The 16,900-nt window shown below is 41.9% G+C and overlaps 1 protein-coding gene across 2 annotated transcripts in view; it reads left to right on the forward strand.

Moving 5' to 3' along the window:
* The window catches only part of CHD6 (chromodomain helicase DNA binding protein 6), a 218,829-nt gene that overhangs the window by 20,922 nt on the left and 181,007 nt on the right, over nucleotides 1-16,900 (forward strand). For both annotated transcript variants that reach the window (XM_030212950.1, XM_030212951.1), the window contains 3 exons: nucleotides 1,577-2,079; nucleotides 8,112-8,259; nucleotides 14,589-14,738. In XM_030212950.1, the coding sequence (XP_030068810.1) occupies nucleotides 1,577-2,079; nucleotides 8,112-8,259; nucleotides 14,589-14,738 (801 nt within the window). The remainder of the gene's footprint in view (nucleotides 1-1,576; nucleotides 2,080-8,111; nucleotides 8,260-14,588; nucleotides 14,739-16,900) is intronic.

Genomic DNA, 16,900 nt, shown 5'->3' on the forward strand with positions numbered 1-16,900 from the left:
TGTGTGGGTGGGTTGTGTAGTGATTTGTGTCTTTAGAGGTTCTTTTTGTAGGCTCTGTTGAAGAGATGTGTCTTCAAGGATTTGCGAAAGTTACTTAGATTGTCCATGGTTTTTAGGGTTGGGGGTAGCGCATTCCATAGCTGTGTGCTTCTATATAATAGCAAAGTCTCTGCTCCTTAGTGGTCAAGACAGATCTGGTTCATACTTTTTTGGGTTTTATCCATCATGGAACCAATTTGGTTGGGTTTTTCCCCAATTTTAGTCATGTAGCAGAGTTCCTGATTCTACATCTGAACATCATATTTATAGCTTTCACAGCTATGAATCTGCCTGTGAATATCTGTCAAATTTTCTGACTTCAAGGAGGGATTCCAGTAGAAAAGTGTTAATGCTGAAGAGCTTACAAAGCTGCTTGAATACTGTGATAATAGGATGCCATGAAGGTTTGCTTTCTAGTACAAGAACTCAGCGCTAAAGTCCTTGCTATGAATGATTAGGATACTGGTATACTGTTAACCTACTGCAATTACAAATTTAATGCATAGTTTAGAGAGGAAGCTTTTCCACAGGCTTCTTAGTAACGTTCCATACCAAACTTGCTTCTGGTTTTATAGCCATTTGCACAACTTAATCCTAAGTGCTTTCCTCCAACAGGAACATTGATAAGACCCTCTCTGGTCTAGATTGGAGTCTGTGACTTTTAACAGCACGTTCTCTGCTTGTGGCCTAAATTTATCAGATTTATAACCTGTGGCTTCCAGTAATACATTTCCAGCTTCTACAATAAATACACAGTTTGTATTCTGCAGCACATTTCCCAGACAGTCCTCATAATTCTGGTACCCAGATTGGTGTGCCTGTTGGTGCCACCCTTTTTCTTTCTACCAAGGGATCAGGGGCTCCTAAGACGGGGCCTGATAGTCGTGGAGGACCCATCTCCTTCTGGCTTACAGCCTTGTACTTGGTGGAGGTGAGGAAGTCTTGATGATTGCTTTAATAACCAAAATTGTGGTTGGGGGCTGTCCATCATCCCTCCCATCTTTCTAGTCCCCCCCCTCACAATCTGTTACTTTGTTCAAGCTGTCAGCAGGAAAGGAGAGTGGAATTAGTGATATTTCATGCCAGATGCTTCTCTAACCTGCACTTCCTGTTGCTTGCACTTCTTCTGGTGCACAGTAGAAATCTGCAGAGCATTGGGTATGTTAAACAGCTAATCTGAGCTGTGAACTGCATGGGCAAAGAAGCAGCAGGGACAGAAAGAGCAAGTATAAGGAAGCACTAGGCCCTTTGCACTGTCAGCCATGCTCTCCTGTTCTTAGATGGCATTGGACAGGCCTTGGTGGTGGGGGTTTGAAGGCTGAGGGTGGTGATGTGTGTTGAAAGCGGTTACAAATATAAACATTTTGCTCCCAGGCACAGGAGACTGATGGCACACCACTGGCTTTACCATAGAGCACTGTTCTTCTGTCCTCCTTTGCTCTGATTCAGAGAAGAATCATGGACTTCTGTTTAAAACAAAAAAAAGGTGGGGTTTAATGTTAATCTGTTTCATAATTTTTCTTTCTTTTATTTTCAGCTGTCAACATTCAAAGTGTTAAATCATTCCTCATTGTCAGATGTTTGCATGCCATGTGACCATAAATCCCAGCCCAGCTTCGCCAGAGATGAGGACCAGCCGAGCATTCATCACCCACTGACAATCACAGAGCTGGCATATCACTGCACAGCTCACAACGAGCACTATGCTGGTGATGAACAGAAAGCAGTCATTCCAAAAAGGATGGTGGTTCTCAATGGGATGGAGGACAGTGGTGGTGGAGGCACTGGGGTGAAGAAGAAACGGAAGAAAAAGGAACTAGGGATGCAAGAATCTGTAAAAAAGGAAACCAAGGTAAACGACTTGAAACCAAAGAGAAGAAGGTTGCCAAAAGAACCTGAAAAGGCTAAAGAACTCAAACAGAAGGAGCCGAAACAGCAGAGGGAGACTAAGAAACCCAGGAGACCAAGAGATCCGAAACCCCCTAAGGAGAAGAAAAATGCTTTTGAGTCTGCATTCAAGCCAAAAACTAAGAGAACAAGGTATGTGTGTGTGTGTATTCCTACTTTATTTCAACAGATAGATAGAGAAAATCACTTGGTACATACTGACATGAAATGTGACAGTAACAGCCCCTTTTACTAAAGTGTATTAAGCAGTTAGTGCGGGAATTACTGTGCGATAATTGTTAACATGTGCCAGTCAGTGCTAACAGTTAATGCAGCAGGAGGCAATTCTATAAAGTGGTGCCTAATTACCCACATCAAAGGCACCATTAATTGGCAGGTGCTAATCTGTAACGTAGCACCTAATGCCATCGTGCTTAACTGGAAGGGGCATATGCTTGTGCGGAGCACGGGTGTGTGTCCCCATTACGCATGTAGTATATAGAATGCTACATTATCACTTGGCACACCTAGTTATGCCAACTTTTGCCTGCCATTGACATGGTGTAAGAGGGTTCATCAGTGCCCACTGTATGCTAACATTTTATAATGGAGTTTTGTCTTCTAGATGCCGTTACAGACTTGGTGCTATGGGGTGCCTAGATTGAGGCTAATTCTTGTGATAACTGCATTGCGTTGAATGGGGCAGAAATAGTAACCTAATAAATGACGGCAAATAAAGACCTGCATGGTATGTCCAGTCTGCCCAACAGTCACATTCCTTATCAAATCGGTATTGAACCAACATTTTACTCGCTAAGTTCCACTTTGTGATGGAACATTTTACTCGCCAAGTTCCCCTCTTCCACTGAGATATACAATATGAATGTGGTATAAAATACGTATACTTGATATTGATCCGTCCTTGCCATTTTTAGGGCTCAGACCACAAAAACGTTTGCCCTTTAGCTGGTCTTACTTTCCAACTACTGGAGTTGCCATCGATGCCCACTCCAGCCCATCTTGATCTGTCTTGCCATATACAGGACACAGACCGTAGAAGTCCGTCCAGCATTGGCCTCACTTCTCCACTGTTGGAGCTGCCATGTAAGCACCACTTCTGCCCATCAGAAATTTAAGTTTTAGCTGTTGATGTGTTAAGTTTTGTCTTGATTCTATCCTCTTTCTGTTAAGGGATCCTTTGTTATCCCATGCATTTTGTTTTGTCTCCATGCTGTCTACTGGGAGGGCATTCCAGACATCCACTACCCTCTCAATCCTGATATCATTTTTCTCACCTGGATCTCTTCAAGTCTTCTTATGTGAACATAGGAACATAAAAGTAGCCATACTGGGTCAGACCAATGGTCCATCTAGTCCAGTATCCTGTTTTCCAAATGGTGGCCAAGCCAGGTCACAAGTACCTGGCAGAAACCCAAATCGTGGCAGCACGCCATACTACAAATCCCAGGACAAGCAGTTGCTTTCCATGTCTGCCTCAATAACAGACTATGGACTTTTCCTCTAGGAATTTGTTCAAATCTTTTTTTAAACCCAGGTATGCTAACTGCTGTTACCACCTCCTCCGGCAAAGAGTTCCAGAGCTTAACTATTCGTTGAGGGAAAAAATATTTCCTCCTATTTGTTTTAAAAGCATTTCCATGTAACTTCCTTGAGTGTCCCCTAGTCTTTGTACTTTTGGAACGAGTAAAAAATCGATTTACTTCTACTTGTTCTACACCACTCAGAATTTTGTAGACCTGAATCATATCTCCCCACTTGCCATCATTGGCTCAGTCTCCACATCTTGGAGGTATTCTGGTGGAGGGTAGTGAAGGACTTACTATTCTGAAAGGTGTAGGTTTCCTCCTTCCTCTCGATTTCCCCCCTCCCCCTGGACAATTAGGGTTCTTACTCCTATCAATGACATTGGATACCCCAAAAGTCCAAACCAACTCCTTAGTCAAAGCAAGCGACAAGTTTTTGACTAGCCCCTAGAGTTAATAGCCACAATAAACATTCCTGTTTCAGAGGACCTTCCGGTAGGATGGAGGCTGAAGTTTTTCCAAGCAGGGTGACCCCTTATAATCTCAGATCATTTGGTTCTCAAAATAGTCTGGACAGATTACATGCTATAATTACAACGTACCCCTCTAAATTGTCCTGGAATCCATGCCACCAGGGGGAAAAAGGAAAGGGGTTTTAATCCAGTATTTCCTGGTCATCAAAAAGATGAGAAGATATTGTCCCATCCTAGACCTAAGGCCCTGAACAAGTATCTGGCCAAACTTCAGGATGATTTCCCTGGGCACCCTGCTTTCCATGGTTCAGGAACAAGATTGGCTATGCTGTCTGGACTTCAAGGACACCTATACTCACATACTTACTGTGACTAGGGTGTATCTGTATCTTAAATCCCTAGTAGGAAAACACTACCAGTACTGCGTATTGCCATTTGGCCTTACATTGGCACAATGTGTTTTTACAAAATGTCTCAGTGGTCAGAGAATTGCTACATAGACTGGGAATTCATGTGTTTCCCTACCTAGATGACTGGCTGGTCAAGAACACCTCACAGGAAAGTTCTCAGGAATCGATGCACAGAACTGTTTGAGTTTTGGAGCTGCTAGGGTTCATCATCAATTATCCCAGGTCCCACCTATGCCCAACATAAAAATTGGAATTCATAGGAGCCCTGCTAGACCTGACTTGGGCCAAAGCTTTCATCCTAGTCCAACAACTAGAGACTTCTCTCTGTGGCCCAGAAGGTCCAGCAGAGTCAGCAGGTGTTAACGTGGCAAATGTTAAGATTGCTTGGCTACATGGACTTCACTGTGCATGTCATGCTCATGGTGCACCTCAGTTTGAGGACAGTTCAACGGACCCTATCTTTCCAGTAGTCTCAAGCCATAGAGAACCTGCAGGACGCCATTACAATAATGAGATCACTCCAACAACCTCTGTCTTGGTTGCTAATCAGCAATAATTTGGCCAAGGAACATCCTTTCCAAATTCCCCTGCACCACAAAATTTTGACAAGAGACATCCAGTCTTGGATGGGGGAGCTCATGTAGATGAGCTTTGAACCCAATATTGCACCCCAATCTGAAGGAGTCTCAGCATCAGATCAATCTCCTCTAACTAAGAGCTATTTGGAACTCTCTGAAGGCTTTCAGAGACTGGCTAGCAAACCAAATTGTTTTGATTCAAACAGGCAACCAAGTGGCAATGTATTGTGTCAACAAGCCGGAAGGTATAGGGTCGTATCTTCTATGTCAGGAAGCACTCAGGATGTGGTGATGGGCCATCTCCTAGGGGTTAACTCTTAAGTCACTTAACTGGTGGGAAAGAGCAACTGTTTAGTAGACAGACATGAGCTGGGTCATGCAGCTACATGAATAGTCATTCATCATGGGTGTTGCCTGGAAGAACTTCTGTAATCTTCTGGGCACCCCGTCAGTGGTTCTTTTTCCACTCATCTCAATTTCAAAGCCTCTAGGTTCTGCTCCAGAACAGGATTACACAGCAGCCTAAGCTCAGATGCCTTCCTGAGGGAACAGTCTTCTGTATGCGTATCCTCCAACATCTCTCTTAGTGAAAACTCGAGCAAGATTGGTGAATCATGATTCTAATTGTGCTTTATTGGCTGAGGTAGATCTGATTCCCTATACTTCTGGAGCTAACCTACAAAGACCCTTAGAGACTGGAGCATTTTCTGACTTTCATCACTCAAAATAAAGGGTCTTTTGCATCCCAGTCCTCCAGGCCATAGCCCTCACGGCTTTGATATTGAAAGGTCCTCCTTCCAGAAGAGGTCCTATGGTTTCAAATGGAGAAGGTCCTAGATCCTTTCTCCTATCCTACAAAAAAATTCCTTGAGTACTTTCTACACTTAATTGAGTCTGCTCTCAAAAAGAACTCTGTGACGGTTCATCTCAGTGTAGTTGTTGCTTATCACTATGTAGAGGGTAGGCCTGTCTCTGTTTAGCCTGTAGTTCACTTTATGAGGGGCTTACTTTTGAGAAACCATCCCCTCAAGCCCCCCCCCCCCCAACTGTGTCATGGGATCTCAACGTTATCCTCGCTGAGCTGATGAAAACTCCTTTTGAGCCACTTGATTCCTACCCTTCGAAGTATGTAACATAGAAAGTTCTGGTTTTGATTGTGGCCACTTCAGCCTACAGGGCTGGTGAGCTATTGACCTTAGTAGCTGATCCACCGTACACAAAGTTTAACCATAATGTAATGGTTCCTTCCTTAAGGTATTGTCAGAATTCCATCTTAACCATCTTAGCTAACATTTTTTTCCCCAAGATCTCATGCCTCTCCTGTTGAAAGCGCACTGCACAGTCTGGACTGTATGAGAGCCTTGGCCTTCTATATGGAGTGGACTAGAGTCCATAGACAGTGCACTCAACCTATTTGTTTCTTTTGACCCCAACAGGATGGGGGCTGCCATCGGTAAACACACTGTTATCAAATTGGCTTGTAGAGTGCATTTCCTATGCCTAGGCTTGGGCTGACTTTAGAAGGTCATATCTTGGCTCTCAATTTCAGAGCCATAGCTGCATCGGTAGCCTGCTTGAGGTCAGCATTCATTGAGGAAGTTTGCAGAGCTGCAATGTAAGCTTCAGTTCACACATTCACATCTCGCTACTGCCTAGAATAAGATTCCACATGTGACAGCCAGTTTAATCAAACAGTCTTTCAGAATCTGTTTGGGATCTAGAATCCAACTCCACCCCCCTAAAAAAAAAATAGAAAAATGAAGGCAGATAGACTATGAGGCATATTTTCAAAGCACTTTGGGAGGCTAAGTGCTTTGAAAATGAGCTTGTATATGGCCTATCCAGTCTGCCCATCTATGCCATCTATTATTCCTTCCTGAATTCAAATACAGTCTTTGATTCCACTACGTCCACTGGGAGGCTGTTCCATGAATTCACCACCTTTTCCGTGAAGTAGCATTTCCTTAAGTTATTCCTGAGTCTGTCCTCTTTCAACTTCATCATACGCCCTCTCATTCCAGAGCTTCTTTTCAATTGAACGAGATTTGCCTCCTCTGCATTTATGCCATGGTGGTATTTAAACGTCCCTATCCTATCTCCCTTTGTCCCATATTTCTTTCAAAGTATACATATTCAGATCTTTAAGCCTGAACCCATATGTGTTATGGCAAAGACCACTGACCATTTTAGTAGCTGCCTTCTTTACCAGCTCCATCCTGTTTGTTTCTTTTTGAATGTGTGGTCTCCAGAATTGTACACAGCAGTGGCGTAGCCACAGGTGGGCTTGGGTGGGCCAGGGCCCACCCATTTATGGCTCAGGCCCACCCAACAGTAGCACATGTTTAGTGGTAACTGGAGGGAATCCCAAGCTCCGCCAGCTGAAGATTTTCCCCTGATTGTAACGAAAACGCTACTCTCCATGACACCGGCACCTGCGCATGCTCAGTTTTCAGTGCATGCCTGCTGCCGAGGTGGAAAGAAGAATTTTCCCACCAGCTGAGAATTTTTTTTTTTGGGGGGGGGGGGGGGGAGGGTAGAACACTTGGTGCCTACCCAATTCTTGCCTAGGCCCACCCAAAATCTGTTGTCTGGCTACGCCCCTGGTACACAGTACTCTAAATGAGGTCTCACCCCAGAGCCTTATATGATGGCGTTATAACTTCCTTTTTCCTGCTGGCCTTTCCTCTCCCTATGCACCCAAGCATCTTCCTGGCTTTTGCTGTCACCTTTTCTACCTGTTTGGCCATCTTAAGATCACCACATATGATCACACACCCAAGTTCCGCTCCTCTTTCGTGCACAAAAGTTCTTCACTCCCTAAATTGTACCACTGCTGGGTGGGCTTGTGGCCACACCACTGACTTGGCCCTAGTTATTTTTGAAATGGGCCAGTTTAGTTACCTGATGTGCAATATTTTCCTTTGAAAATTGACTTGCTAGCGTTGTGGGAGGAGGAAACCACGGTTGAATAAAATCAATGATGGCACAATAGGCAAGAAAAATGGGCAGACCGTGTAGTCCTTATCTGCTGACATTTTCTACATTCTTATGTTTATCACATTCCTGTGCTGACAAACATCTACCTTTTATACTATTGTATTTAAGCATAAAATATTATAAATAAACCTTTGCCAACTTTTCTTTATCGTTTGTTTTAGATAATTTTTTGTATTATTTCAGCAAGGACCAGGGACCGTTGCCTATGGAAAGAAAAAAGAAAGGAAAAAGGAAAAATGAGATCTCTGTGGATAACTTGGAACTGGAACAGTCCCTGCTAAACTCAGCCACCCAGAGCACAGAGGAATCTATGGAATCTGCAGACAGCCAGGTACAAATGCACAGAAGATTTGCTTTAGAAATCATGATATTAAAACAGTTCTTTGGCTAGGCTAAATTTCTTCTTAACTGGTGTCCTGTTGTTTGGAGAACAGCTGCTGATATAGGTTCTCTTAGGATTGGGAAAGTATTTTAAACATTAGTTACACTTTTTAGGAGCCAGGGGAAATAAAATGCTTTTACTGAAGAAGAACCGGACTGACTGCAGTATATGCTAGAGCTATCGTGAAGTAGACTGATACTAAGGTACACAAACTCTAGCTGATCATTTACACAAAGATTGTGCTTAAATCGTACTCTGGAGAAAAACCCTCAGAAACCTAAGGCAAGATGCCAAAGGTTTTAAACGGTATTAAGTTTTGTATAGACTTAAACGTAAAAAACGCTTGATTTCTATCATAGGCCATCAAAAACTCCAGAGAGAATTTTTTATATATATTATTTTGATTTTTAAAGATTGTTTAAATTTACTTCTGTTGGTTGAATTACAAAATAACCTTGTCAGCAGTAAACTCTATAATCGTTTAAAAGTCTGCACTTAGCTTTGATTTTTTGAATGCAGCACTGTCTCTTAAGCGTTCAACGGGGGCCACCGTTTCACCCCGGTGAAAGGCTTCTTCAGGAACGAAGTGCTGAATAGTATTACTGAGGGTCTGGAGAAACAGAAATTAACTGTTAAAAATATGAAGTAAATTGTGCACACATACCACAACAACCCAAAGGTTCACTTACTCGTAATGAAGGCGTTCTGTTTTAACAAAATGGTGCTTCAGCGTCATGCATTGAACAGCTGCGTTTTATAAGTTCATCATTTAAATTCTAAAAAGGAGTTTCATTGAGTGATTGATATGGTCAATGATTTGATGTGTTAATAAAAAATGTACCAATCTATTGAGCTATTTTAAACCATATGGTTCAATTGTTGTTAAATTGAAGATCCACTTAGTTTCCCTTCTTTGTAATAGCAATTTGCAATTACCTCCTCTGTTTAATTTATCAACTCTATCTATGGCAAAGCACTCCAAATCGTCAAATTTGTTTTTATTATCTATGCAATGCTCTACAAGGGGTTCTTTGCGAACCATTCTTCTGATGTTTGATCTGTGTTCGAGGATCCTGACCTTTAAGGGTCTAGTTGTCATTCCTATATAGATTTTTTTGCAAGGACAGCTGATCAAATAAACTACATGGTCAGACAGACAATTGGTGAAATGGTGCAATTCATATGTTTTATTGGTGTGGAAATTTAAAAATTCTTTTGTTTGGTGATTTTGCAAATCTGGCACGTTCCACATTTATAATGGCCACGGATTTGATTAGCACTGCTCTTCCTTCTTGGCCGTACATCTGCGGGACTCACTATCTCCTTAATGTTGTTACCTCTTGAGAATGCTATGCATAGCTTTGTGTCGTGAAAGATGGGAATGGATTGCATAATTTCCCAACGATTCATGACTATGCGCGCTATGTATTAACTGGATTCAGTGTGTTGCATAACCATTGTCATGATGTTGTCATCTGCTTCACTTCTTTTGGCGTTCAATAAAAGTAAGTCTCTGTTGTTAAATGTAGCTCTTCTGTATGCTTTCTTAAGAACTGTTTTGGAATAACCCTCTTCCTTCTAAATCTTTCATGACTGATTTAGAAGGAAGCGGTTATTCCTAAAAGTGAGGGATCAAGAGATGACGTCTTCAGGTTTGAATGGACCAGAGCTGTTTTCCAAGATATGGGAAAGTTGCCAGAAGACAGATGTACAGTGGGGGAAATAAGTATTTGATCCCTTGCTGATTTTGTAAGTTTGCCCACTGACAAAGACATGAGCAGCCCATAATTGAAGGGTAGGTTATTGGTAACAGTGAGAGATAGCACATCACAAATTAAATCCGGAAAATCACATTGTGGAAAGTATATGAATTTATTTGCATTCTGCAGAGGGAAATAAGTATTTGATCCCCCACCAACCAGTAAGAGATCTGGCCCCTACAGACCAGGTAGATGCTCCAAATCAACTCGTTACCTGCATGACAGACAGCTGTCGGCAATGGTCACCTGTATGAAAGACACCTGTCCACAGACTCAGTGAATCAGTCAGACTCTAACCTCTACAAAATTGCCAAGAGCAAGGAGCTGTCTAAGGATGTCAGGGACAAGATCATACACCTGCACAAGGCTGGAATGGGCTACAAAACCATCAGTAAGACGCTGGGCGAGAAGGAGACAACTGTTGGTGCCATAGTAAGAAAATGGAAGAAGTACAAAATGACTGTCAATCGACAAAGATCTGGGGCTCCACGCAAAATCTCACCTCGTGGGGTATCCTTGATCATGAGGAAGGTTAGAAATCAGCCTACAACTACAAGGGGGGAACTTGTCAATGATCTCAAGGCAGCTGGGACCACTGTCACCACGAAAACCATTGGTAACAAATTACGACATAACGGATTGCAATCCTGCAGTGCCCGCAAGGTCCCACTGCTCCGGAAGGCACATGTGACGGCCCGTCTGAAGTTTGCCAATGAACACCTGGATGATGCCGAGAGTGATTGGGAGAAAGTGCTGTGGTCAGATGAGACAAAAATTGAGCTCTTTGGCATGAACTCAACTCGCCGTGTTTGGAGGAAGAGAAATGCTGCCTATGACCCAAAGAACACCGTCCCCACTGTCAAGCATGGAGGTGGAAATGTTATGTTTTGGGGGTGTTTCTCTGCTAAGGGCACAGGACTACTTCACCGCATCAATGGGAGAATGGATGGGGCCATGTACCGTACAATTCTGAGTGACAACCTCCTTCCCTCCGCCAGGGCCTTAAAAATGGGTCGTGGCTGGGTCTTCCAGCACGACAATGACCCAAAACATACAGCCAAGGCAACAAAGGAGTGGCTCAGGAAGAAGCACATTAGGGTCATGGAGTGGCCTAGCCAGTCACCAGACCTTAATCCCATTGAAAACTTATGGAGGGAGCTGAAGCTGCGAGTTGCCAAGCGACAGCCCAGAACTCTTAATGATTTAGAGATGATCTGCAAAGAGGAGTGGACCAAAATTCCTCCTGACATGTGTGCAAACCTCATCATCAACTACAGAAGACGTCTGACCGCTGTGCTTGCCAACAAGGGTTTTGCCACCAAGTATTAGGTCTTGTTTGCCAGAGGGATTAAATACTTATTTCCCTCTGCAGAATGCAAATAAATTCATATACTTTCCACAATGTGATTTTCCGGATTTAATTTGTGATGTGCTATCTCTCACTGTTACCAATAACCTACCCTTCAATTATGGGCTGCTCATGTCTTTGTCAGTGGGCAAACTTACAAAATCAGCAAGGGATCAAATACTTATTTCCCCCACTGTATGAGAGGATTGGTGGAAGAAGATTCAGCTTGGGGTTTCGGAGGCAGGTTTTGTAGATCACTTGAAGCTCAGTACTTCCAGCAATTATTAGAATAACTCTGTGTAGTGAAAACCTTCTCAGGTGATATCAACGAGACTTTTGGCCTAGATAAATGTCATATAAAGTTCATAGATGAAATAAATGACTGCTGCTGGTTCAGGAACTGACAAAGGAGTTATTTTAGATTTAGTTTTTAGTGAAAGGTAGGACTTGGTACAAGAGGTACTGGTGTTGAGGCAACTCGGAAATAGTGACTGTAACATGTTCAAATGTTAATATGTAGAGTAATGACACTAAAGAAATAAACTGCATTAGCAATGAACTTTCAAAAGGGCGCGTATGATAAAATGAGGAAAATATTAATTAAAAAAAAGACAAAAAGCAGCAGCTGCAAAGGTAAAGGGCCAGATATTCAAAGGATTTATGCTACTAACTTGACTAATTGGCCTCTTTGAAAATTTATTAGGGCTGAGTGTATAAATCGTTTACTCAAATTTCACTAAACTCTTAAATTTAGGAGCATAAAAAGTGGGTGATTAATAGGAGTGGATTTAGGACACAGAAAAGAAGTTAGGAACTGAGCACTGATTTCCAGCACTAGGCTCATGAATCTAGGCAACTGAGTGGCAGGTCTAAATTTATGGTCATCCTTTTGTTAGTTATCTGATAGTTGTATGCTTTCTTGTTCTTATTTTTTTTTAGTATGGTTGTGAATCTTATTCTTCAACTAGTCACGTACTGTACAGAACAAATTCTTGTTCAGTGTAGTTTTTCTCAACACTCTAGGAATGCAGGTAGTTTTTCTATCTTCAGTGGACGCGCGCAATCTTTTTTTTTTTTTTTTTGTACCTGCAGCAATGGATGGTTGTGACTTGCCCAGAGTCACAAGGAGCTGCAGTGGGAATTGGACCTGGTTTCCCAGGTTCTAATCCCACTATTAGGCTACTCCTCCACTCTACACAGTAGTCACAGTTGATTCTGTCTGGATTACAATAATCCAGTTAATGTCCACAAACAGTATAAACAGCTTTACCTCATAGATACTGCAGCCTTGTTAAAAGACTCAGCTAAGTTATGGCTGTCCCTCATCCATGATCCAGAGCACATCCTATAGCCCTCAAGTTGCCAATCGTATTGGAGTGTTCCCTGCAATTCCTTTTGAACTAAGGACCAATCCTGATCCTCAGGGGTGTGGATGTAGGTCTGAGCTTGGGAAAATAAACCCTTTCTGTGGGCCATCTCCTATTTATCACAGCCACACAGTGGTTCGAGTCAGACATGCAGCCTCTTATCCCAGCAGTTTGTTGGTTGAAGGCAGTCCAGAGTCTTTTCGCCCTTATAGCAGCGTATTGGATTTACCGTTTACCACCCATTCAATGCAGAGATATATGGTGGAAGCCAGGGTATTACACTCGCCTCATGATTGACTGCCCTGATGAGAACATCTTTTGAGTCACTTGCAATTTGGACATGACAGTGATGGTGGTGAGAGAGTCTCAATATAAATGCTGAGATTTACTGCTAGCTGTAACTGTACTAAATATTCTTTTTCTTGCCAGTATGCTTATAGAACAATGAAAGTCTCTTGGTGTACCTTTTGTAAATGCTGAATCCATTTTGCAAAATTGCGGTGCTTAACTGATTTGACATAGTAACATGGTAAAGATGTCAGATAAAGATCAGCAGGGGTCCATCTAGTCTGCCCAGCAAAGCGGATAGAGTCGTCGTCCTTGTCTCTCTGTGCAGGACAAGCAGGTTACTTCCTCTGTGCCTTTCTTTAGGATTGTACTTGCCACTCCGTCATTTTGCTCTTTTCATTTTTTTGATATTTTCTGTATTAATTTTCGCCTATATGATGTGATTAAACATATTTTTCTTCTTAGAAAAGTAAAGAATTTTCGTTTGACATCTAAAAGGTATAGTGTTATATTCAGAACTGGGACAGTGATATGCCACTGTTCAGTATTGGAAACGTGTATGGAACTAGCAAGGTTATTTGATAAATGGCCGGGAATTCAAACAATTTTTTCAGCCCTGCTATGTTTCCTTTGAAATCCCTGCCTGGGTCTTGCCCATAGGAAGGTCCTTGCAGGCGTGTGTTCAGATAATCATTTTCTGTGGAAAATTCTAACATTATTTCATCCAGTTATCACCAGGCACTTAATGGGGAACTTTCATAATAGAGCATCTACATAAAATATCCAAAAAGGCACCTATTTCATAAAGGCAAATTAACATTTATGTATCTTTATAAAATGAGTTGATACAGTGACCTCTAATAGCACTCAAATTCTCTCGCATGAATTTAAACATGGTTTTAAAAAGTTGTAATTGTTTTCATGTATAAGTGTATTTTATCAGTCAAGGGAACAACGGAGGTTACAAATTGAAACTTGTACCTCAAAAGTTCTCAAATGTCCTTTAGTTAAAAAAAATCTTCACTTGACTCAACATGGGCTGTGTTTCAGCCAGATGGGCCTACATCAGGAGTCTAGAAAAATAGCAGAAGGGGATGTGTGTGTATGCGTGTATATACTGTGTACCAAGGTGTGCTAACGTTTTTAGTGCACACTAAAGTTGGAGAGACCCATCGGAATATATGGGTGTGTCTAGCGTTTAGCGTGCACTAAAAACGCAAGCACACCTTAGTAGACAGGGCCCTTAAACTGTTAAGTTTCTTAAGAAAATTATTACAACTATAAAACAATAGAGAATCAAATATATATTGCTAAAAATTACATTAATAATTGGAGAGTTGATTGTAAAGAAATTATACATAATCATTTGCTTCAAAATTATAAATACGTAGACTTGCAACTATGACCCCAAGCTATCAGAATTATGCATCTGTATGTCAAAGAAGCTTGAGGAGGAGAACCTGAAACAGCCCTCCTTAGCATATTGTAACATCTGATTCTTTTTTTGGCTCACAGAAACGGCGGTCTGGGCGACAGGTGAAGCGCAGGAAATACAATGAGGACTTGGATCTAAAAGTGGTTGATGACGATGGTGAAACAATTGCTGTTCTGGGAGTAGAGCGAGCATCAGCATTGTCGTCTTCTGCGTTGGCATGGCAAGCAGAGGTACTTTAGTGCATGTGAGGCAGTATTACACTAGGAGGCCTGTTTTCAAAGCACTTAGACTTAACTATGGACTCGGAGGCATCAGCTGATGCTTCTACTTGGCAGTGCAGAGGCCTCTTTTGCAATTTTCTTGTAAAAAGCTTTTGAGCTTGCATGGATTTTCTTATGTACCAAGGACCTTGTAATGTCACTATTTTGTTTTCTGTTGTTTTTAGACTGCTGTCACTGTCGACTGTTTAATGTTTTTTAGTCTTTGACACCTTGAAGATTTTTCTTTTAGTCACACAACTTATGTTTTTGTTCCTTTTATCTTTCTATTTAGGGTTGATGACACTGTTGAGTTTCCCTTATTTATTTATTTATTTTTTTATTTTTGGGGGGGGGGGGGGGGGGGGGGCTGATAGTTTCCTCCCCTTTTATACATCCAAATTAATGATAAAATAGAACCTGGGATCTAGGAGCAGGAACTTTTATTTTGCAACTCTTCAGGGATTCTTCCTCCTTTTCTTTCTCTCTGGACTCACATAGCCTGGTTATTACAGTGACATTCCTCAGCTGGGGCTTTTTTTTGTTGGGGTCAAACACTAGGATTCCTTCCAGAGCTCTGCAATTACGTCTGACCATTAGGTGCTACCATATTTCAATAACGGATTCCCTTTCCAAGTTGCTGTGACCATTGCTTTCTCAACAGGGCTTAATTTCTGAGGGGATGGCCCGCCACTTCTTTCAGACTCCAGAACAATGGAGGTGTTCTGCTCTAGCTTCTCCCTTCCAAGCAACCTCGATGGAAGAGGAGTCGAGGGTGTGAGCCTGGAGTTGAGCAGAGAATAAATAATCTGCTCCCTAATCTGGCTCTTCTTCTCTTGTTGCTCCTTCTCATGGTCTGCCTTCCCTCTCCCTCGCTCCACAGTTTCACTTCCTTATTGACTACAAATTAAAGACCTGCTTCTAAGGATTTCCTAGCTGTGGCTAACTGGATAAATGAAAGACGTGACCAGAGACTCGACCCATTTCCTCTGCATAGCAGCATGCAGCACCAACACTGAACCAATGGGCTCCTTCCTAAGTTTATTTTTTATTTTTACCATGTTTTATGGTTGTAGGTCTGGTTTCTCATTGTATTTCAGTTTCTGTTCTAGTTTTTCAAGAAAATGTCATCTTTCATCGTAGTGTTGATTATTTTCTACTTCATACCTAAGAAAAGTACAACTTCAAGGGCAGGTGTACTGCTAGAGCATCACAAGTGATTGGGTGAAAGCCAAGATGTTTCATTATTCAACATCTGAACAGAGATGTAGCGCTGGGAGGCTTGAATTTTCTGTTGGGATCAAACCTATCTAACCACTTGCAAGTCTTAACTCAAAGCCGGCATCTAAACCTGCTACAAGACTTGGTGAGCAAAGCAGAGTCACTTGGGTGAGCAGTCTTTGATCAGCTCCTCCATCTGAGAGAGGTGGAAAAAGTCTTGTAGAGCCAAAAGAGCATCTTCCAAAAAATGTGAAAAGGATCCAAATGAAGAAAACAAGAAACAGCATAAGCACTGGTAAGTTAGATGCAAAGCATTGATAAAGAAGGCTAGAAGAGAATTTGAAGCCTGCTTTAGAGGCAAAAACTCATAGTAAAAACATTTTCTGGTACATTAAAAGCAGAAAGCCTGTAAGGGAGTCAGTTGGACCATTAGTTCATCAAGGATTAAAAGGAGCATTCAAGAAGGAGAGGCTAAATGAATTCTTTAGTAAGGAGGATGTAAGGGAAGCTACCTGTGCCAGAAATGGTATTTAAAGGTGAACATATGGAGGAATTGAAACAAATATCAGTAAACCTGGAAGATGAGAATAAAACAAATTGACAAGTTAAAGAGAAGCAGATAACCAGGATTGGAAATGAAATCTGTAAACTGTCATTAAAATTGCTCACGGCACCTGAAGATTGGAAGATGGCCAAAGTAACACCAGATTTTAAAAAGGTTTCCAGAGATGTCTTTCCTCTATGTCCTTTGATAGGCAAGGGATTATAATAGATGCAGGTGCATACAGGACTGGTAGTTCTCGTGGCTCTGAACTGGCCTAGGAGGCCTTGATGTAGAAATCTGATGAGGATGAAGGTGGAGAAGCCTCTGATATTCTCCAAGAAGACTCCCTTCTTGATACAAGGCCCAATCA

The sequence above is a fragment of the Microcaecilia unicolor genome, chromosome 8, assembly GCF_901765095.1.
Source record: "Microcaecilia unicolor chromosome 8, aMicUni1.1, whole genome shotgun sequence".
Lineage (NCBI taxonomy): Eukaryota > Metazoa > Chordata > Amphibia > Gymnophiona > Siphonopidae > Microcaecilia > Microcaecilia unicolor.